The 20,733-nt window shown below is 43.3% G+C and overlaps 3 protein-coding genes across 5 annotated transcripts in view; 2 read left to right on the forward strand and 1 right to left on the reverse strand.

The window, feature by feature from the left end:
• NOXRED1 (NADP dependent oxidoreductase domain containing 1) overlaps positions 1 to 4,369 on the forward strand; it is a 31,235-nt gene extending 26,866 nt beyond the window's left edge. The window contains exon 6 of one of the 2 annotated variants that reach the window (XM_003260803.2): positions 3,596 to 4,369. In XM_003260803.2, the coding sequence (XP_003260851.1) occupies positions 3,596 to 3,770 (175 nt within the window). In that variant the 3' untranslated portion in view covers positions 3,771 to 4,369. Of the gene's footprint in view, positions 1 to 2,625; positions 2,656 to 3,595 lie in introns of those variants that run through there. The other variant, XM_030803004.1, reaches the window with a different exon arrangement.
• A 2,737-nt stretch (positions 4,370 to 7,106) lies between these two features.
• SAMD15 (sterile alpha motif domain containing 15) lies at positions 7,107 to 18,166 on the reverse strand. Its single transcript, XM_003260802.4, has 3 exons — positions 16,204 to 18,166; positions 14,825 to 14,923; positions 7,107 to 7,399 (listed from the first exon to the last, which is right to left on the reverse strand). The coding sequence occupies exons 1-3, from the start codon at positions 17,893 to 17,895 to the stop codon at positions 7,163 to 7,165; spliced, it is 2,028 nt and encodes a 675-aa protein (XP_003260850.2). The 5' UTR covers positions 17,896 to 18,166; the 3' UTR covers positions 7,107 to 7,162.
• The window catches only part of TMED8 (transmembrane p24 trafficking protein family member 8), a 45,479-nt gene continuing 42,800 nt past the window's right edge, over positions 18,055 to 20,733 (forward strand). For both annotated transcript variants that reach the window (XR_004027698.1, XM_003260801.3), the window contains exon 1: positions 18,055 to 18,369. Coding sequence is in view for 1 of the 2 variants with exons in the window: in XM_003260801.3 (XP_003260849.1) it covers positions 18,252 to 18,369 (118 nt within the window). In the remaining variant the exon portion in view is untranslated. The remainder of the gene's footprint in view (positions 18,370 to 20,733) is intronic.

Genomic DNA, 20,733 nt, shown 5'->3' on the forward strand with positions numbered 1-20,733 from the left:
AGACTCAGATAAAACCCCAGAAGGTTTGGCTCTGGTTAAGTAGTTTCTCCCAAGGGCAGACCTTGCTAAGAACAGAATGCTCTGGCATATTTCAAAATGGTTCCTTTTCCTCTCCCTCTGATGGAAGCACAAGGGGATTTTTCTCAGATATCACTGAGAACCTGGTTGAGCTCCTAGAGGTAAAAATCGTAAGTGTGAGGGTCCCCAGTGATTGGGTCCCCCTGACATTTTTATTCTCCGACTTGTCCACCCTGAACCTCCAGCAATTTTTCAGTTACAGTTCCGGGTTCCCTATCTTGGCACTGGGTTCCCATAGAGGTTTCAGCTCATGGGTTTCTCCTCCAGCAAGCTACTTCTGAGCATTTGCGTTCTGGTCCCTGCAGTCTTAGGGAGAGTAGTTTGCCCTTGACCTTACCTCTCTTACACATCTAAAAGAGTTATTGATTTTTTAGTTCAGCTTTTTAATTATTGTTAGGATAGAGTGGCAACTTCTAGCTTCTTACATGTCAGACCAGAAACTGGAATTCAAGTTTTGTTTGTTTGTTTGTTTGTTTTTTTGAGATGGAGTTTAGCTCTGTCACCCAGGCTGGAGTGAGTGGTGCAATCTCGGCTAACTGCAACCTCCGCTTCCCAGGTTCAAACAATTCTCCTGCCTCCGCCTTCTGAGTAGCTGGGATTACAGCCAGTAAGCCTGGCTGATTTTTTTGTATTTTTAGTAGAGACAGGGTTTCACCATGTTGGCCAGGCTGGTCTTGAACTCCTGACCTCAAATGATCCCCCTGCCTCGGCTTCCCAAAGTGCTGGGATTACAGGTGTGAGCCACCGCACCCAGCCAAGATATTTTTTTTTTTATTTTGAGATAAATACTGAGTCACATGAAATTGTTAAGAAATGATAGTGAAATCCCATGTACCCATTTACCCATTTTCCATCAATGGAAATAGATATTGCAAAACTGTAGCACAGTATCACAGCCAGGATATTGACATTGATACAGTTAAGATATAGAACATTTCACTAACGAATTCTTCATATTGCCTCCTCACAGCTGCAAACTTGGTAACCACTAATGTGTTCTTCATTCCTATAATTTTGTCATTTCAAGAATGTTATATAAATGGAATCATATGTATGCCACCTTTTGAAACTGGCTTTTTTCATTCAGCAAGTCTCTGGAGATTCATCCAAGTTGTTATATGTATTAATAGTTGGCTTTTATTGCTGAATAATATTCCATGGCATGGCTGTATCACAATTTGTTTACCCATTCACCTGTTGAAGGACATCTGGGTTGATTCCAGTTTTTGGCTATTATGAATAAGGGTGTTATGAACATTCATGTACAGGCTTTTGTGTGAACATAAGTGTCCACTTACCTGGAATGAATGACCAGGAGTTTAATTATTGTCATTTGGTAGTTGCATATTTTTTTAAGACATTGCCAAATTGTTTTTCACAGTAGTACCAGTTTATATTATCACTAGCAATGTATAATCGAGTTTCTCTGCATCCTCACCAGCAACTGGTGTTGTCAATAATTTTTATTTTATGATTACATCTATAGATCAATTTTTGGAAAACTGACATCTTAATTTTGTTGAGTTTTCTCACTTATTAATATAGTATGTCTCTCTAGATATTCTTTGCTTTCATCAGCATTTTATAGTTTTTATTATGCAAGTCTTGTACATGTTTTATTGGATTTACATCTAAGTATATCATTTTTTGGAGTGACAATAAATGAAAAAGCATTTTCAATTTTGGTGTCCACATGTTTATCACTATTATATATAAATACAATTGATATTTGTATGTTTATTTTGTATCCTGCAACCTTGCTGAATCCATTAGTTCTAGGAGGTTTTAAAAATAGATTCCTTGGGCTGGATGCGGTGGCTCACGCCTATAATCCCAGCACTTTGGGAGGCCGAGGCAGGTGGATCACCTGAGGTCGGGAGTTCCAGACTAGCCTGACGAACATGGAGAAACCCCATCTCTATTAAAAATACAAAATTAGCCAGGTGTGGTGGTGCATGCCTGTAATCCCAGCTACTTGGGAGGCTGAAGCAGGAGAATCACTTGAACCCAGGAGGCAGAGGTTGCGGTGAGCTGAGATCGCATCATTGCACTGCAGCCTGGGCAACAAGAGCAAAACTCCATTTCAAAAAAAAAAAAAGATTCCTTGGAGTTTTCTACATAGATAATAATGTCATGTATAAATACAGACAGTTTCATTTCTTCCTTTCCAATGTCCATGCCTTCTAATTTCCTTTTCTTGCCTTATTGCATTGCCTAGAAATTCTAGTACTATTCTGTATAAGACTGGTGAGAGCAGGTATCTTTGCCTTAGCCTTACTCTTGATTTTTTTTAAGAGACAGGGTCTCACTATGTTGCCCAGGCTGGCCTTGAACTCCTGGGCTCAAGCACTCCTCTTCTCTCAGCCTCCTGAGTAGCTGGGACTACAGGTGTGCACCATCATGCCTGTCTCTCCTGATCTTTTGAAAAATATCGAAACCCTATGTCTTAAGGCTTTTTAACTTGAATTACACTATAGACTAATACTTAACGTTGCCCCGTTAGGTATTCATTTGCATATTAACTTTCCTCTCTCTCTGTTTTTTTAGAGATGGGAGTCTCACTCTGTAGCCCAGGCTAGAGTGCAGTGGTGTGATCATAGCTCACTGCAGCCTTGACCTGCAGGGCTCAAGGAATTTCCCACCTCAGCCTCCTGAGTAGCTGGGACTACAGGTGTGTCCCTCCACATCCAGCTAATTTTTTTTTTAATTTGTACAGATGGGGTCTCACTATGTTGTCCAGGCTGGTCTCAAACTCCTGACTTCAAGTGATCCTGCTGCCTTGGCCTCCCAAAGTGCTAGGATTACAGGCATGAGCCACTGCGCCCAGCCTATTTTTTAATCTATACAGCTAAAGAGGATATCTTAAAAGCAATTAGACTTCTTCCTTGCTTAATGTCCACGATCTTACGTATGTTCTTTCTAAATTCGAGAAAAATATTCTGCAGCCGGGCGCGGTGGCTCACGCCTGTAATCCCAGCACTTTGGGAGGCTGAGACGGGCGGATCACAAGGTCAGGAGATCGAGACCATCCTGGCTAACACGGTGAAACCCCGTATCTACCAAAAATACAAAAAAATTCGCTGGCCTAGTGGCGGGTGCCTGTAGTCCCAGCTACTCGGGAGGCTGAGGCAGGAGAATGGCGTGAACCTGGGAGGTAGAGCTTGCAGTGAGCCGAGATCGCGCCACTGCACTCCCGCCTGGGCGACAGAGCAAGACTCCGTCTCAAAAAAAAAAAAAAAAAAAAAAAAAGAAAAATATTCTGCAAAGGGTGTCAATGTCAATATTATAATAATTCTTTAACAATGAATTCCTCTCCAAATGCACTTAGAGAAATGTACATAAGTGTGAGAAATCACCATTAAGTACACTTAAATCTACATCTAGTTTATGAAAAGGTATTAATATTTCTAGTTTATGAAAAGGTAATGAGGAAAACTTTCTTTAAAAGATGTGTTTAACAGCCAAATCAGATATACTGAACAGACATAAAAAAGTAACAATATTTTTTTCACCTCAGGCCTTTCCCCTGGTTTGATCTGATTGCTGTGCAACTCAAGGAAACTCCGTTTAGCCAGCATCTCTCAAGCAGTCCTGTTCTCCAAGACCACCTTACCCATCTATACTGTGCTTCATTTGGCATCTCCCTAACCAAAGAACAGCCAGTCATTTCCACAGGCTCTCCATCCCAATAAGAGAACTCAGGAATCAGGATTTTTTCCCACTCACAGATTTTCCCTATAATAGTTGTGCCCTGATTATCACAATTGACTGTGGGAGTCTTGTGACTGTATTGTGTTCACCACATGATAGACATCAGGAATTAGAAAACTGTAATGATGACTCTTTAAAATGTAGAATAAAACAAGTGGTCCTATCCATCAATATGTATCTGGCTTTCAGAAGCAACTAGTGAAACTACACAACCTAACTTAAGTAAGCTGCTCCCACAGAAAAGCCTTGTTAATACAAATTATTTCTCTTCTAAAATTCAAGAAGTTATAATGTTATAAGTTTTAGACAATTACATACTGCAGCTTCTTTTCCAATAAATCAAGTTTCAATCCATTTGCCAGCAGTAGGTAGCTGGAAAAAGATAGTTTGATTTTCTCACAATTTTGGATAGAGAAGTGAAGGTATGGTAAACCATCTTAATTGAATTATGGCTTGTATCATGCTTATTTTGACTATATATGACTGTTCTGGTACTATCTTATTTACAGCTGTTCCCATTTAAACCATTTAAAAAACTGGTATTTAATGGCTAAAAGTAATTTTGCAAAATATAGATCTACATGCAAATTTGTTGATTTCCTTTATGTTTTGCAAATACTTTTTGTCAATTATAAGAGTTGAAAACAACAGGCATGTCACTATGCTCTGTCATAGAACATAACCACTGTTTGCTAAATGCTAAAGGGCTTTTGAACAAAACCATTCACTATATATGTAAATCACTATGGTCTTAGGTTAATCATTTACATTTTGTTTTTTTACATAATCGTGAGCCAGGCAAATGCAATGGTATGGTGTTAGAATGGTTTCTGATAAAATTTTGTTAGTCCAATTCGGGAAAATATTAGGTTCATCATCAAATATTAACACTTGGCATGAATGTTCATTTGAGGCACTCTTGCTTCTCTCAGTGGAAAAACAGAAAAACCTATCTTTTACTATTCATTCAGGTGTAGGGAACTGGAGGTTCATCACTGTCCTTCAGGACTGTGTTAGCCCATGGTTGTTTTCAGGATTAAAATGTGAGTTCAGGAAAAGAATGAGCAGTTAAATCTGTAAAACTAGAGGGGAACTAGAGCCATTCAGGTAACGAGAAATATTTTATAATTTCTTTTTTTATTTTTATTTATTTATTTATTTTGAGATGGAGTCTCGCTCTGTTGCCCAGGCTGGAGTGCAATGGCGCAATCTTGGCTCGCTGCAACCTCCACCTCCCGGGTTCAAGTGATTCTCCTGCCTCAGCCTTCCGAATAGCTGAGATTACAGGCGCACACCATCACACCTGGCTAATTTTTTTATTTTTAGTAGAGACGGAGTTTCACTACATTGGCCAGGCTGGTTTCAAACTCCTGACCTCAAGTGATCCGCCTGCCTCGGCCTCCCAAAGTGCTGGGATTACAGGCGTGATCCACTGCACCTGGCCTATAATTTCTTTTGAGAAGTGCAGTCATGGGTAGACTCTAACCTAAATATTTGTATTATAAAGACCTGGAAAGTACCACTTAAAAAAGCCTGTAAGCAAACCACAGAACTTACTTCATAGTGGTAAGCCATGTTTAGATATTTACATATTTAGATACACACATATCTAAAAAAATTTTTTTTCTTTTAAATTTTCCCTGATGCCAAAAGGAAGAGAGAACTTCTCCACTTTTTTTTTTGTGAAACATTTCCTTTAGGCCAGGCACGGTGGCTCACGCCTATAATCTCCACACTTTGGGAGGCCAAGGCAGGCAGATCTCTTGAGGCCAGGCGTTTGAGACCAGCCTGGCCAACATGGTGAAATCCCATCTCTACTAAAAATACAAAAAAATTAGCTGGGCGTGGTGGCTCATGCCTGTAATCCCAGCTACTCAGGAGGCTGAGGCAGGAGAATCACTCGAACCCGGGAGGTGGAGGTTGCAGTGAGCTGAGATCACACCATTGCACTCCAGCCTGAGCAACAGAGTGAGACTCCATCTCAAATAAACAAAAAACTACCATTTCCTTTAAAGAACTTGTCACTGTAAATCCTTTTACTATGTCTTTGAGATGTATGTAAATCTTTTAAAAAGCTGAATAAGTTTCTAGCCATTTTATACCTCAGGACAGTCTCTTTTGGAGGCCGCGGAGACATCTCTTTAAAATGTGAGCACTAAGGAGGTTGGTACCTTGTCTCCCTGTCTCTGTGGGAGTTTAGCCTAGGTACCTGGCTCCAAGTAGTAACTTCTGTCTGTTGTCAAGATAGCAGTTTTGTTTTTCCTTTGGACACAGATAATTAACATGTATGTGATGTATTATATCTGCTCTGCCATCTACAAGGGTGAGATTTGTCTTTGCAATCTCTTTAGCAGCTTGCCTGTGATGTGCATCACAGTTTAATGCTTATTCAAGAATAAAAATGTTTCTCTTCTGCATTTGTAGAGAGAATTATCTCTCCGGAGTTGGCAGGAGATTTTATTTTTAATTATATTTCCCCAACATGTTCCTACTACAAGGTGCATTACTAGAATTTTTCAGGAATTTTGTTTTGCTTTGTTTTGTTTGTTTGTTTGCTTTAGACAGAGTCTCGCTCTGTCACCCAGGCTGGAGTGCAGTGGCATGATCTCAGCTCACTACAACCTCTGCTTCCTGGGTTCAAATGATTCTCCTGCCTCAGCTTCCTGAGTAGCTGGGACTACAGGCATGTGCCACCATGCCCAGCTAATTTTTGTATTTTTAGTAGAGACGGGGTTTTGCCTTGTTGGCCAGGCTGGTCTTGAACTCCTGACCTCAGGTGATCTGCCCGCCTCAGCTACCCAAAGTGCTAGGATTACAGGCATGAGCCACCTTGCCTGGCTCAGGAATTCTTATAATTACCCAGAAAGATAAGCATGACTATCTTTGTTTTAACAAGGCGTTAAATTGCAAAAACAAAGGGAAGGTACCATAAGTCAGAGACACAACTAGGAATGAAGCCAGCAGTTCTAACTCTGATCCTTAATGAAAAGGAGAAAAAGGGCCAGGTACGGTAGGTCACACTTGTAATCCCAGCACTTTGGGAGGCCACGGCGGGCAGATCAACTGTCAGGAGTTTGAGACCATCCTGGCCAACATGGTGAAACATCATTTCTACTAAAAATACAAAAATTAGCTGGGCATGGTGGCGGGTGCCTGTAATCCCAGCTACTTGGGAGGCTGAGGCAGGAGAATTGCTTGAACCCGGAGGTTGCAGTGAGCTGAGACTGCACCATTGCACTCCAGCCTGGGCGACAGAGCGAGACTCTGTCTCCAAAAAAAAAAAAAAAGAGAGAAAAAAAAAACCAAAAAAGACCATACCTCTTCCCTCAAGTAATTTAGTTTGATCTTTCAAGCTCTGTGAAGCGGCTTTCCCCTATGGTTCAGTGCAAGGTAATTTCTCATTCTCTTCAGGGGCAGTTATTTCTGGAGCATAATCCTGTAATCCTGCTGCTTTGACAAATTCAGATAAAGTCAAGGAATCAGATTTTATCCCAGTATGACCTTTTTGCTCTAAATACAAGCCGATAATATCCCTATAGGGAAGGCTGATGGAGCGTTTGAATAATGGCTTTTCAATTTCCAGGAGCTCCCGTGTATGCCGAGAAATTGCCTGAAATGCAAGGATAATTTTTTAATTAGACTAACCTGAAAACACAACCAGATCAAAGAAGGTTTATTTAGTTTTCTAAGACTAAATGTTAACTCCTTATTTCTTTCTCTTTTTTCTTTCTTTCTTTTGTTTTTTGTTTTTTGAGACAGAGTCTCGCTCTGTCGCCCAGGCTGGAGTGCAGTGGCGTGATCTCGGCTCACTGCAACCTCTGCCTCCTGGATTCAAGCAATTCTCCTGCCTCAGCCTCCTGAGTAGCTGGGATTACAGGTGTGCACTACCACGCCTGGCTAATTTTTGTATTTTTAGTAGAGATGGGGTTTCACCATGTTGGCCAGGCTGGTCTCGAACTTTTGACTTCAGGTGATCCTCCCACCTTGGCCTCCCAAAGTGCTGGGATTACAGGCATGAGCCACCGTGCCCTGCCAATTCCTTATTTCTATGGGGAAATAAAATAATGAAATAAATTCACAGGCTTACTAGCCTAACCTTACCAAAACCAATTTCTTAAATGTCATGATTTATTATCCTTTTCTAAGTACCATTTAAGACATTTCTAGGCCCTTGCATCAGATGGCCATGGATGGGTTCATTTCTTTGTTTTTGCTGAGCAATCTGACCAAGCACAAGAGCAGATAATATGTTCAGATTAGGAGCCATGACTATCTCTGGGAAGGCTATTAAATAACTTGTCTATAAGAGGCTCAGTTAATGTGCAACTAAGAAAAAAAATTATAACTCAGGGCCGAGTGTGGTGGCTCATGCCTATAATCCCAGCACTTTGGGAGGCAGAGGTGGGAGGATCACCTGAAGTCAGGAGTTCGAGACCAGCCTGGCCAACATGGTGAAACCCTGTCTCTACTAAAAATACAAAAATTTGCCAGGAGTGGTGGCAGGCGCCTGTGATCCCAGCTACCCAGGAGACTGAGGCAGGAGAATCGCTTGAACCTGGGAGACGGAGGTCTCCCTCTGCTGCCCAGGCTGGAGTGTAGTGGCATGAGCATAGCTCACTGCAGCCTCAAACTCCTGGGCTCAGGCATTCCTCCCACCTCAGCCACTGGAGTAGCTGAGATTACAGGTCCGAGCCACTGCAGCCAGCCTATACCAGCATTATTAAAGCAGATGTATAGTCTCCTTAACATCTGCTTGTTGATTCATCTAACAACATGGATTAATCTTAAATGCATTTTGCTAAGGAAAGGAAGCCGGACCCAAAGAATGTGCATTATTTGATTCCACTTATGTGACATCAAAAACAGATTAGGGATTACGGTAAAGGGATGGACTGACTGCAGAGGGAAATTCTAGAGTGACAGAATTGTTCTGTATGGTTCTTTGGTGGTGGATACATGACAGCATGCGTTTGTCAAAACCCACAGAACTACACACAACAAAGAATGGTTTTGCTGCATGCAAACTTTTAAAAAGCTCGGAAGAGAGGCCAGGCGCAGTGGTTCATGCCTGTAATCCCAGCACTTTGAGAGGCCAAGGCGGGTGGATTGCGTGAGCTCAGGAGTTTAAGACCAGTCTGGGCAATATGGCGAAACCCCATCTCTACCCCCTCAAAAAAGTACAAAAAATTAGATGGGTGTGGTGGCATGTGGCTGTAGTCCCAGCTACCTAGGAGGCTGAAGTGGGAGGATTATTTGAGCCCGGGAGGTGGAGGTTGCACTGAGCTGAGACTGCACCACTGCATGCCATCCTGGGTGACAGAGCAAGACCTTGCCTCAAAAAAAAAAAAAAAAATCCAGGATGTCGGGATGGAATAAAGGCTGTGGACAAATGAATCTAACTGTATTACAGAGTAAGACATAATCTCACTGAAGGGCGTGGGGAAGAAAGGTGCTGACCTGTAACTTCAAGAAAACAGTGGTTTGTCTAGATAGTGTAAGGCTAAAGACAGAAACAGCTGTACACAAACACTGAACTCTATTTGGTAAATCTGTTTTTCATAGGGAAACATATTTACATATAAGGAGAGCCAAGTTTCTCAATGTCAGAAAAAGTAGTTATAAACAGGCAAGGGGGTATAATCCCAGCACTTTGGGAGGCCAAGGCGGGCGGATCACCTGAGGTCAGGAGTTTGAAACCAGCCTGGCCAACATGGCGAAACCCCATCTCTACTAAAAATACAAAAAAATTGGCCAGGTGCGGTGGTGGGTGCCTGTAATCCCAGCTACTCGGGAGGCTGAGGCAGAAGAATTGCTTGAACCCGGGAGGCAGAGGTTGCAATGAGCTGAGATCGTGCCATTGCACTCCAGTCTGGGTGACAGAGTGAGACTCCATCTCAAAAAAGAAAAAAAAAGGCAAGTGGGGTTGGGGATAGGAAGGATGGGAAGGAAGGCTAGAATGAACTCTGTGATGTTAGACTAGAGATATCAGAGAGATCAATCTTTTTTTTTGAGATGGAGTTTTACTCCATCATTCAGGCTAGAGTGCAGTGGTATGATCTCAGCTCACTGCAACCTCTGCCTTCCGGGTTCAAGTGATTCTCCTGCCTCAGCCTCCCTAGTAGCTGGGATTACAGGTATGCACAACCAGGCCCGGCTAAGTTTTTGTATTTTTAGTAGAGACAGAGTTTCACCATGTTGGCCAGGCTGGTCTTGAACTCCTGACCTCAGGTGATCCACCCGCCTGAGCCTCCCAAAGTGCTGGCGTTACAGGCATGAGCCACCACGCCCAGCCCCCATGCTTATTTTAATACATATGTATATACAAAGATAGATACAGAAATAAGATAGATATTTGTGTACACATGGGTTAGTATATATACATTTATTTCCTAGATCTTTCTGTTAAGAGTGCATAGAAGCAGTGACACTCAGTAGCAACAAGCACAACTAGTGTCCACGTCTTGGTTTCTAAATACCATCCTCTGATAAAATCAACCAGGGCTCCTTAGAAACATGGCTGATTCTGGGGCTGCAGCAGGAAAAATATAAGATGAGCCTGAAGCAACTTATATTGCCAGAAGGTAAGGAGATGCTTTTAAAAAAAGGGAGGACAGGTCAAAAGGCCACAGAAGCCAATTTAAAAGAGCTCCCAATGGTGAAAGATGGCACAATTTGAGCAACAAAATAAATAGCAATAGTACTGGGTTATAACCCCAAAAATAAATATCCATAAATCCATACTAATATCAATGACTGAATGGATTAAAACATGGGAGAGAGGGGACAATTAAATGTAGAAGAATTCCTTACAGAAGAGTTCCAATTAAACATAGAAGGGGCTGGGCGCGGTGGCTCACACTTGTAATCTCAGCACTTTGGGAGGCCGAGGTGGGTGGATCACGAGGTCAGGAGATCAAGACCACGGTGAAACCCCGTCTCTACTAAAAATACAAAAAAATTAGCCGGGCGTGGTGGCGGGCGCCTGTAGTCCCAGCTACTCGGAGAGGCTGAGGCAGGAGAATGGCGTGAACCCGGGAGGCGGAGCTTGCAGTGAGCCGAGATTGCGCCACTGCACTCCAGCCTGGGCGACAGAGCAAGACTCCGTCTCAAAAATAAAGAAATAAATAAATAAACAAACATAGAAGGGCTGAGAAGATAACAGAAAATGGCCATAAATTAACTGCAAGGCTTGTATAGGAGGTGCACAGGGGCAATGTTCAGATTCTTAGCAGCATGTCCAGAGTTCCGTACTCTCAAGCAATCTGCTCTTTCTTCCTTCCTTCTGTTCTCCCAAAAGTCCATAAATGATGATACGGGAGACTCAGCATGAAAAAGATAGCTATGCTATTTAGCTGTTGTTATGGGATAAATTGTGAGTGTACTAGGTGCTATAAGTACAATGGAGATATTTTAAAAGCTGTGTATATCAGTAAGGAAGACAGCTACAGCATGTATGACCTCCTAGAAGTTACCCTGTGTCTTAGAGCATAATCAGGTTTTTTTTTTTTTTTTTTTTTTTTTGAGACTGAGTCTTGCTCTGTCACCCAGGCTGGAGTGCAGTTCGTGGAGAGCACGATCTTGGCTCACTATAACCTCCACCTCCCGGGTTCAAGCTATTCGCCTGCTTCAGCCTCCCAAGTAGCTAGGACTACAGGCATGCAACATGCCTAGCTAATTTTTGTATTTTGTATTTTTAGTAGAGAAGAAGTTTCGCCATGTTGGCCAGGCGAACTCCCAACCTCAGGTGATCCACCTGCCTTGGCCTCCTAAAGTGCTGGGATTACAGGCGTGAGCCACCAGGCCTGGCCATAATCAGCTTTTTCATGTGGGTCTAAGTGTCAAGCAAAGCTTATCTAACATACCTTTGAATGTCTTGGTCTTTATGTTACTCTAGTGACCTCAAGGGAAGGCCACATTTGTCTGAGGTGACTATGATAATGAGTATCTCAAAGTTTGCTTATTCAAATTTCTTAGATAAAAGGACAGACCACTGGGTTCGTCATTTACTCTTAAGGATTTCAGAAGATTTTTAAAACCTCTTGTGTCTCGCAAGATAAGAAAAACTATAATTAGAATTTTTATTACTGCGTGTTGATATTGTACTTTTGGAATTAGAATGCCAAGGGAGCTGAATGAATTGTCTGACTCTTAAAAATGCCTTCTCATAATAAAAAGCTGAAATTCTTGGTACTTAAATGTTCCAGGAATTTGACAGGTTACTATTTTGCTAATTCTGTTCCTTATTATTATTATTTTTTAAAGCAAAAGCAAGTTTATTAAGAAAGTCAAGGACTATGGCTGCTCCATAGGCAGAGCAGCCTGTTCCTTATTTTTATCTGGAAAGTTCATTATACGTTAAGTAGAAATTAGAGTTCATAAAAACAGCTGTATCATCTTTGAACATAAAAAGAACAAGATATTTATCTGGCAGTTCTTGGTAGTTAAGTGAGGGCATAGTTGGAAATACAAGTATATAATAAATGATCCAGGCCGGGCATGGTTCATGCCTATAATCCCAGCACTTTGGGAGGCTGAGGCGGGTGGATCACCTGAGGTCAGGAGGTCGAGACCAGCATGGCCAACATGGTGAAACCCCGCCTCCACTAAAAATACAAAAATTAGCCAGACATGGTGGCACGTGCCTATAATCCCAGCTACTTGGGAGGCTGAGGCAGGAGGATTATTTGAACCTGGGAGGCGGAGGTTGCCGTAAGCTGAAATAGAGCCACTGCACTCCAGCCTGGGTGACAGAGCAAGACTCTGTCTCAAAAAAATAAATTAAATAAATGATCATTTCCACATCATAATATTTATAGTACATGGAAGTTTATGGTAACAAAAATGTTCACTTAGAGAGGAAATACAGTTAAATAGAACATGGATTGGGAAGTCACACAAGATGGACTTAAATCCTGGCTCTTAAACTTGTCATCTGAATATAAGTTGGGCGTGGTGGCTCATGCCTGTAATCCCAGTACTTCTGGGAGGCCAAGGCCGGCAGATCACTTAAGGTCAGGAGTTTGAGACCAGCCTGGCCAATATCATGAAACCCTGTCTCTATTAAAAATACAAAAATTAGGCCAGGCGCGGTGGCTCACGCCTGTAGTCCCAGCACTTTGAGAGGCTGAGGCAGGCAGAGCACGAGGTCAAGAGATCAAGACCATCCTGGCTAACACCATGAAACCCCCATCTCTACTAAAAATACAAAAATTAGCCGGGCATGGTGGCACGCACCTACAGTCTCAGCTACTCGGGAGGCTGAGGCAGGAAAATCGCTTGAACCCGGGAGGTGGAGGTTGCAATGAGCTGAGATCGCGCCACTGCACACCAGCCTGGGCAACGGAGTGAGACTCTGTCTCAAAAAAATACCCCCAGAAAAACAACAAGAAGAAAAAATTAGCTGGGCATGGTGGCGCACACCTGTAGTCCCAGCTACTTGGGAGGCTGAGGCAGGAGAATCGCTTAAACCCAGGAGATGGAGGTTGAAGTGAGCCAAGGTTACACCACTGCACTCCAGCCTGGGTGACAGAGCGAGACCCTGTCTCAAAAAAAACAAAAACAAAGACAAAAAAACAGAAAAAACGTATTATCTGAATAGCTTGTTAAGTTGTTTCACCTTTCTGGGCCCCAGTTTTCTCTTCTATAAAATGAGAACTAGTGAAATAATATATATAAGAGGCCCCAAACACAGTAAGCTGTCAGCAAAGCATAGCTATTAGCAGAATTCAAGAAAGTAAACGCTCAGTTAGGACTGTATGTTTAATAATTTAAAAAGTTTTGTTATATCTTTTTGCTAGTAAAAGGACTCAGGTATTCACAAGTGTAGTTTTCTTATTTCTAAACCATATGACTTATGGAATTATAGGGTTATAAGGCCTGTTGAAGAGTCATCTAGGGAAGAGATTCCAGGGCCTACCCAGCCCTAATGAATCAAAATCTCTGGAGGATGAAGCCTAGGAATGTATCTTTTTCAAAAAATCTCATTTGATTCTGAAGACGACCCAAGTTTGGAAACCATTGAGGTGGCGCATTTCTGGGCATAGGTGTGCTGAGCAAAACCATGGTTATGCCAAGAAGTGTCCATTCTTGGAGGGTTATTGGGGTGGGGTGTTAAAGGAGAGGTTACACGTGAGATTGTTTGTGATGCTTTGTAAATTGCAAAGCACTACAAATAGAGGGTACTGTTAAGCAAAGGAGAATAATCATGAACTGTTGGTGCTGGAGATTTTAGAAAATTGATGCTCAGAGTGGTTAATGTAGCTTGTTTCAAAGTTAGGCAGCAAAACAGGCAAAATACATATGGTGTTATATAAGTGCCAAATGGGTGTCAGAGACACAAAATGTCATGAGAACTTGGGATGGGGGCTACTGTGGGCTGGGAATGTTACAAAAGACTTCTTGGGGAGATGCAAATGAGGAACTGGTCTTGAAGGATGATTAAGATTCATATTAGTAACACAGAGGATGGGGGAACTGAGCAAAGACATAGAGAGAAGAATGCACTAGGCAGGTTTGCAAAGGTGTGAGTTAGACCTGGTGGTAGGCTGGAACACAAAATTCATGTGGAGGAGTGGTAGGGGAGAGAACTTGTGGAGGGCCTTAAATTCTAAACTAGGGAGCTGAGACTATCTTGGTAAGCAGAAGGGATCCAAAGAAGGTTTCTGAATAGTACATAAGTAGGTGGAAAGTGAGAGCATAAAAGCAGGGCCCTTGAATCCAAAGAGTTCACGGAGAGAGGCTAAAAATAAAAGCGGGAGGCCACTGTGGTGTTCTAGGCATGAGGCCATAAGGTCTGAAAAGTGGGAATGAAGAAAGCCAGACGGTGTAAGTGCCACAGGAGCAATGGACAGTTCTTGGAATATTTATGGGGATCAAAGAAGAAAGAGGAGGCAACCACTGTGAGCCTGAGGGACTGGAATTATGATGACACCATTGACAGAAGTGGGAGGCCAGGTTGGAGGAAAAAAAGGTTGGTTTGAGACACATGGTGGCACTGTTAACAGTGCTCTGTAGGGAAACTTTGGACACAACTCACCTTCATGTCCTCAAAGTTTGTTATCCCCATCTGAGGGAGGTTTGAGCAGTTGACGTGAATGAGTTTTCGGCCACTGATGAAGTTTGTGATAAAACACTCCTGTCAATACAACAAGGACATCACTTTAAAAATGTACTGCAAATAGAAGGAAGAAAGGGAAGGAAGGGGGAGGAAGGGAAGAAATCATGTTTGTTCTACACTGAGAAAAAAATATTATTTTCTTTTTTTTTTTCTTTTTTAGATACAGGGTCTCGCTCTGTCATCCAGGCTAGAGTGCAGTGCCGCAGTCATAGCTCACTGCAGCCTCAAACTCCTGGGCTCAAGCAATCCTCCCACCCCAGCCTCCTGAGTAGCTTAAATTTATTTTCTATCCCAATAATGGCACAATTTTTCCATGTATGCTCTTTATTAAATTTTACACTGCTCTTTTTTTTTTTTTTTGGCATGGTACAACCAGTGCTTCTTCATGTCTCAATTACATTTGTAAGTATAGTAGTAGGTACAAAAGGTTTCAGATCTTGTATTGTTTTGTGGTAGCCTTAAACCTAGTTGGCATCAGTGAAATAAGAGGTTTACACTGTGTTTTTACTAAAACTATTTTTGGTTAACTGGCTAACTTGAATTAATAGACTTAAGTGCTCATGATACATGTGACATATTTGGGGCAGACACTTTAAAGAGTAATAGCACAAGTTCAAAGCAAGGGAGCTGCCATAAAATAACTTGACAAAATACCAGAAAGCCTGCCTTGAACAAAATCTACTTAAAAATACAGTTTTCTATGGAAGAAGGTCTAAGGCCGGGCACAGTGGCTCATGCCTGTAATCCCAGCACTTTGGGAGGCTGAGGCTGGCGGATCATGAGGTCAGGAGATGGAGACCATCCTGGCTAACACAGTGAAACCCCGTCTCTACTAAAAATACAAAAAATTAGCCGGGCGTGGTGGCAGGCGCCTGTAGTCCCAGCTACTCAGAAGGTTGAGGCAGGAGAACGGTGTGAACCCGGGGAAGGTGCAGCTTGCAGTGAGCCGAGATCGTGCCACTGCACTCCAACCTTGGCAAGAGTGAGACTGTGTCTCAAAAAAAAAAAAAAAAAAAAAAGAAAGGAGGTCTATATACTCTTCTTGGTCTTTTATTCAAGGATTGCAGAGAAGTGTAATCACTGGAAGAGGAAAAACAAACCGATGTGACCCTCCCTCTCCCAAAATACAAATATACATCAGTGGCAAGACCAAAATTAAAATCCAAGTTACCTCTACCACAGTCCAGGACTTTTTGATACTCCTTCCGGTAAAGAGGTAAAAGCTCAGGCCAGGTTAGAAGGAATAAGAGGTAGACAGATGACAGCATGTGATTTCAAAACATCTTATTTTTGTATACCTTGTATTGAGGGAAGCCTAGCTGGCTAATCCACTCTGCAACTTCCTCTGGATCCCAATTCAGATGCTCAAATTGTAACTCAGTCCCTTTTTCTGGCTGGGTTTTGTCATCTTCAGAGACCAGTTCCTTCAACTCTTGGGACAAATCTACAACTTCCTTTTCATGAATGAACTCACTTAATTCTGTCTGAGACTCTGAGGGATCTGAGTATGAGCATTCTTCACTGACATTAAGCAATTTTTGGAGTGGTTGCAAAAACTCATAATGTGTACCAATTGATTCTTCACTTTCTCTGATAGATCCTAATGCGTAATATTCTTCTCTAAATTTGTCACTTAGTGACAACTTTCCTCTTTTAGGCTCACAGTACTCTAGCTCATCGTTTCCTACAGAATACTTAGACTTTATTGGTTCTGGCCTGTCTTCCTTGGAAAATTCTACATGTGTCTCTCTTGGTTTGGTTTCATCTGGTAACTCTAGAATTTTCTCCTCAGTTGGCTTTGTTTGTGTTTTCTTTTCAGCTTGTGGGTTGATCTCCTGTGGTAGCACTAAACCAGTCTCCTCTGGTGGCTGTGGGTTTTTTTCCTCATTTGACTTTCTTATCTCTTCTGGACTTTCTGGTTTTGTCATTTCTGATTGTTCTAGAATTGTTTCCTCATTTGGTTTTCTTGATTCTTCCTCAGGAAACTCTAATTTGATCTCTTCTAGTGGCTCAGGAATGTTCTCATCAGTAGACTTTCTTGGCTTGTGGTGTGGAAAGTCTGGTTTAGTCCGCTCAGGTAGTTCTGTCCCTTTCTCCTCAGTTGCCTTTCTTTGCATCTCCTCTGGAACCTCTGGTTGAGTCTCTTCTGGAGGCTCTAGACCTGCCTCCTCACTAGACTTTCTTGGTTCGTTCTCTGGAAATTCCGGTCTAGCCTGCTCGGGTGGCTCTGTCCTTTTCTTCTCAGTTGACTCTCTTTGTGTCTCCTCTGGAATCTCTGGTTTGGTCATCTTTGGTGGCTGAAGATCTGTCTCTTCAAGTGATTCTCTTGGTTTCTCACTTGGAAAATCTGGTTTGGTCTGCTCTGGAGCCTCTAGACCTGTCTCTTCATGTTGCACTCTAAGTGATCCCTCTGGAACCCCCGGTTCAGTCTCCTCCTCTATTAATTCTAAATTTATCTCTCTGACTGTGGCCCCCGAAACCTCAGACATAGTTTCCGTTGGTGGCACTGGACCTGGATCTGTTTCCATAGCTGACTCTAGGAACACATCCTCTGTAACATTTGCTTTAGCCTCCTCTGGTGGCTCTAGGTCTGACTCTTCATGCACTTCATCCATAGGGGCCTCCAAATCTTTGAAAAACTCTCCCATCTCTCTGGATGTTTCCGACTTTATGTCTTGGGGTATCCCTGGTTCAGTTTCGCTTGGTACGTCTCTCTTGGACTCCTTGGCAATTCCTTCCTGGGACGTCCCGCCAGGTTTCAGCTGCGCGTTCTTAGCAATGTCTGGCTCCCCCTCTTTGAAGTCCTCTTCCTGGGTCTCTGGCTGTGGCTCTTGGTAAATCTCTGCTGGTAGCTTCGAGTCTGCCTTTGCCATGGTGTCTGGTTCGGCATTTTCATACAATTTATGAAGTCCAGGCAGTTCAGGCCTCTCAGGCTCCGGCTCTCCATCTTCATCTGGGCCGGAATCATAATCCTCCGGGACTTCAGCCATTTGCAGCTTAGCAGACGCGCCGTGGCTTCCTAGCAACCCCAACTTCCGATAACGTCTCTATGGATACCACGATTTCCGGCAGCGTCTTCCTGACTTTTCCCCAGGTTTTGTTTGTTTTTTCAAGCCCTGACTTTAAAAATCGTCTGTCAGAAGCACGCAGTAACCCTCCCCGCGGCCGCATCGCCAGCCTCAGCCTCCTGTGGCCGCCCCTGGGTCGGAGAGCTTTTCAAGCGGCCGCCGCGCCGCTTCTTCCGGCCTGCGGGCTGCGCTCGGCTGTGCTCGGCGCTCGCTCGGCCTTCGGCTGTTTCCGGAGCCACTGGCGGTTGGCAGCGGAGAGCTCCGTGCGCGGGCTGCAGATGTCTGACCTGCAGGCGGCTGAGGGGCCGGGCTCCTGGAGCCCCACAGCCCGCCCAGGGTCGGCTGGCGGCGTCGGGGACTGCCAGGGAGTGGAGGGGAGCCAGGCGGCCGCCTCAGGTACGCAAGGCCGGGGCGCTGGCGGGTGGGTGCCGCCCGGCCTCAGGGCGCCGCACCACGGCGCGAGACTCCGCCGCGCTCTGTCCTGGGCTCCCCCGCGGAGCTGACCCACCTCGGCAGCTCCTTCGCGCGCGGGGCCCCTTCCCCTCCGCGGCCACCACCCGGGCCCTGGGCTCGAGGTTATTTTCTACCCCTGTTTCGAAATGCCTTGATTCCTGCCCCGCTTCCTTTCTGAGATCTGCCCAAATGGTAGTGACAAGGTGGCTCTGCCCCTGGCGCCTCTTCAGCTTCAGTTTCAGCTTCAGCTTCAGCCGAGGTTCGGGTCCCACCTCCGTCTGCTGGTCACATCTAGACTGCCCACCCGAACCCTACTGGCCTCGCCTCCCCCTGCTTCTGGCTCCCCACCCTATCCCCACCTCAGTCCCCTGCCCCAGCCTTCCCACGCGCCTCTCGGCCCCCATCCGGGTTGGCAGCCTTGCCTTCCTCTGCCAGAAGCCCACTTCGCCCTAGCCTCCCTGCACATAGGCCCCCTGGCCTTGCTGCCATCCTCTCCATCGCTCAGAGTGGGAAAAATGAAAAGCAGAATTGAAATAGGTAGTCTCTGGGGTCTTTTACTTGAACACAGTAGCCAAAGCAAGAGCAGGAATTAAAAATTTGGGCGACCTCCCTCATTCTCAAGACCCTCATCCTCTTCTTGTCCAGGACGACGTCTCCATTTCTACCAACGCGAGTTCCTCCGTGTGTATTATTTCAGTGTCCAAAGATAAAAGAGTCCATCCATCACACTTTCTTCTTTCAGCCTCCTGAACACCACACACGACGCAACAGAAAGGAAGCTCTTTTGAAATACGAAAGGGTAGAGGGGAGAGAACTGGTCTTATTAAGTAGCAAATATAAATTAATTTTCTAGGTCTGAAATTAAAATAGACACCATAAAGTATAATGGTTGAGGCACTACTGTGGAGCCAGGGTGCCTGGATTGGAGTCTGAAACCTCAGTTTCCTCATCTGTAAAATGTGATTACTAAAAATATCTGCCTCATAGGATTATTGTGAGGATTACTTGAGCTGCTTTGTCTAAGGCATTTGGTGTGTAGCCCATGGTACACACTATACTCGTCTCATCCATTGTGACAGTAAGGTCTCTTTTTGTTCAGTTGAACTTCCTGTGCTGCGAGAGGTGTTCCTGGATGTATGGCTTCCAATATGGTGCCTTTTTCTTTCTACTCCGATCCCAAGTATCTTCCCTCTCATAATGCTGCCTTACTCAAACACACACACAACTCACGCAGCTCTTTCCCATGACTTTATATTCTTTTACTTTAAAACACCTAACAAATTTTGCCTTTTTTCTTACGAATTCTGCTTTGTATTAAATTAAAAATCATTGGCATGTATTTAACATAGCAGTAGAAATTCTAAGCGTAATGTCTAAAAGACTAAGCAAGTAAACACAGAAAGGTAAGTCTTATAACACTTGTCCCTTGCATGCGCCAGTATTTACAAATTAAGCATGTTTTTACTTCCCCTTTAGGTTCTCATGTGTTTATGGCAAACATACCCACACGTTTTAGATAGATGAGTGTGTTTTTTTTCCCCCGACATCTAATTCATTCCTGCATTCATTTCCTCCCAGGACATTGGTAGAGATGCTTACTTTCCTTCCTCTTACCCTCAGAATGCAGGGTGATAGTTTTTTTTTTTTGTTTGTTTGTTTTTAATGTCATGTAGGGGTTTGTTATAGTAGCCCAGAGCAAGCTCTTCCTCTTAAGGTAGGATTTGTTGCTAATAAAATAATAGTAATGATAACCTACAGGTATTGAGTGCTTATTCTGTGCCAGAGGTGGAAAAAAATTTGCTTATATTTTCTGATTCAGTCACGTCAACAATCATTTTCTTCCCATTTTACATAGGAACAAACTACAGCTGAGAAAGGTTAACTTACCTGTTCAAGTTAGCGCCAAGTTTTTACTGTCTGTATGAAATTGTCATCTTGTTATGATGAAGTCTATAATTATTTGTTTTTATTGGCCATGAATCAAGTATTGGTACTCGCAGACAGTTTATGGTCTTTGTCCTCAAGGTGTTTTCAGTTTGATGAGAAGAGAGATCCATTTCAGAGAGAAACAATTAACAATTCAAAACATTATCTAATTGGGCGTCTTTTATTACAATTCTTTATCTACTAAGAAACCTGCCTGAAGGTAGGAACGGAATCTCTCTTGCTTATTTATCTAGAGCCCTTGATGTTGTGTTTTAGAGGTTTCGCAAATATTTGTTGAGTTTGATGGTGAAAGTCTGAATGCAGAGATTTGGATGAGCATCTAATGAATGTGAAGAATTAGGGTTGAGATAACCAAGAATG

Source organism: Nomascus leucogenys, chromosome 22a, assembly GCF_006542625.1.
Source record: "Nomascus leucogenys isolate Asia chromosome 22a, Asia_NLE_v1, whole genome shotgun sequence".
NCBI lineage: Eukaryota > Metazoa > Chordata > Mammalia > Primates > Hylobatidae > Nomascus > Nomascus leucogenys.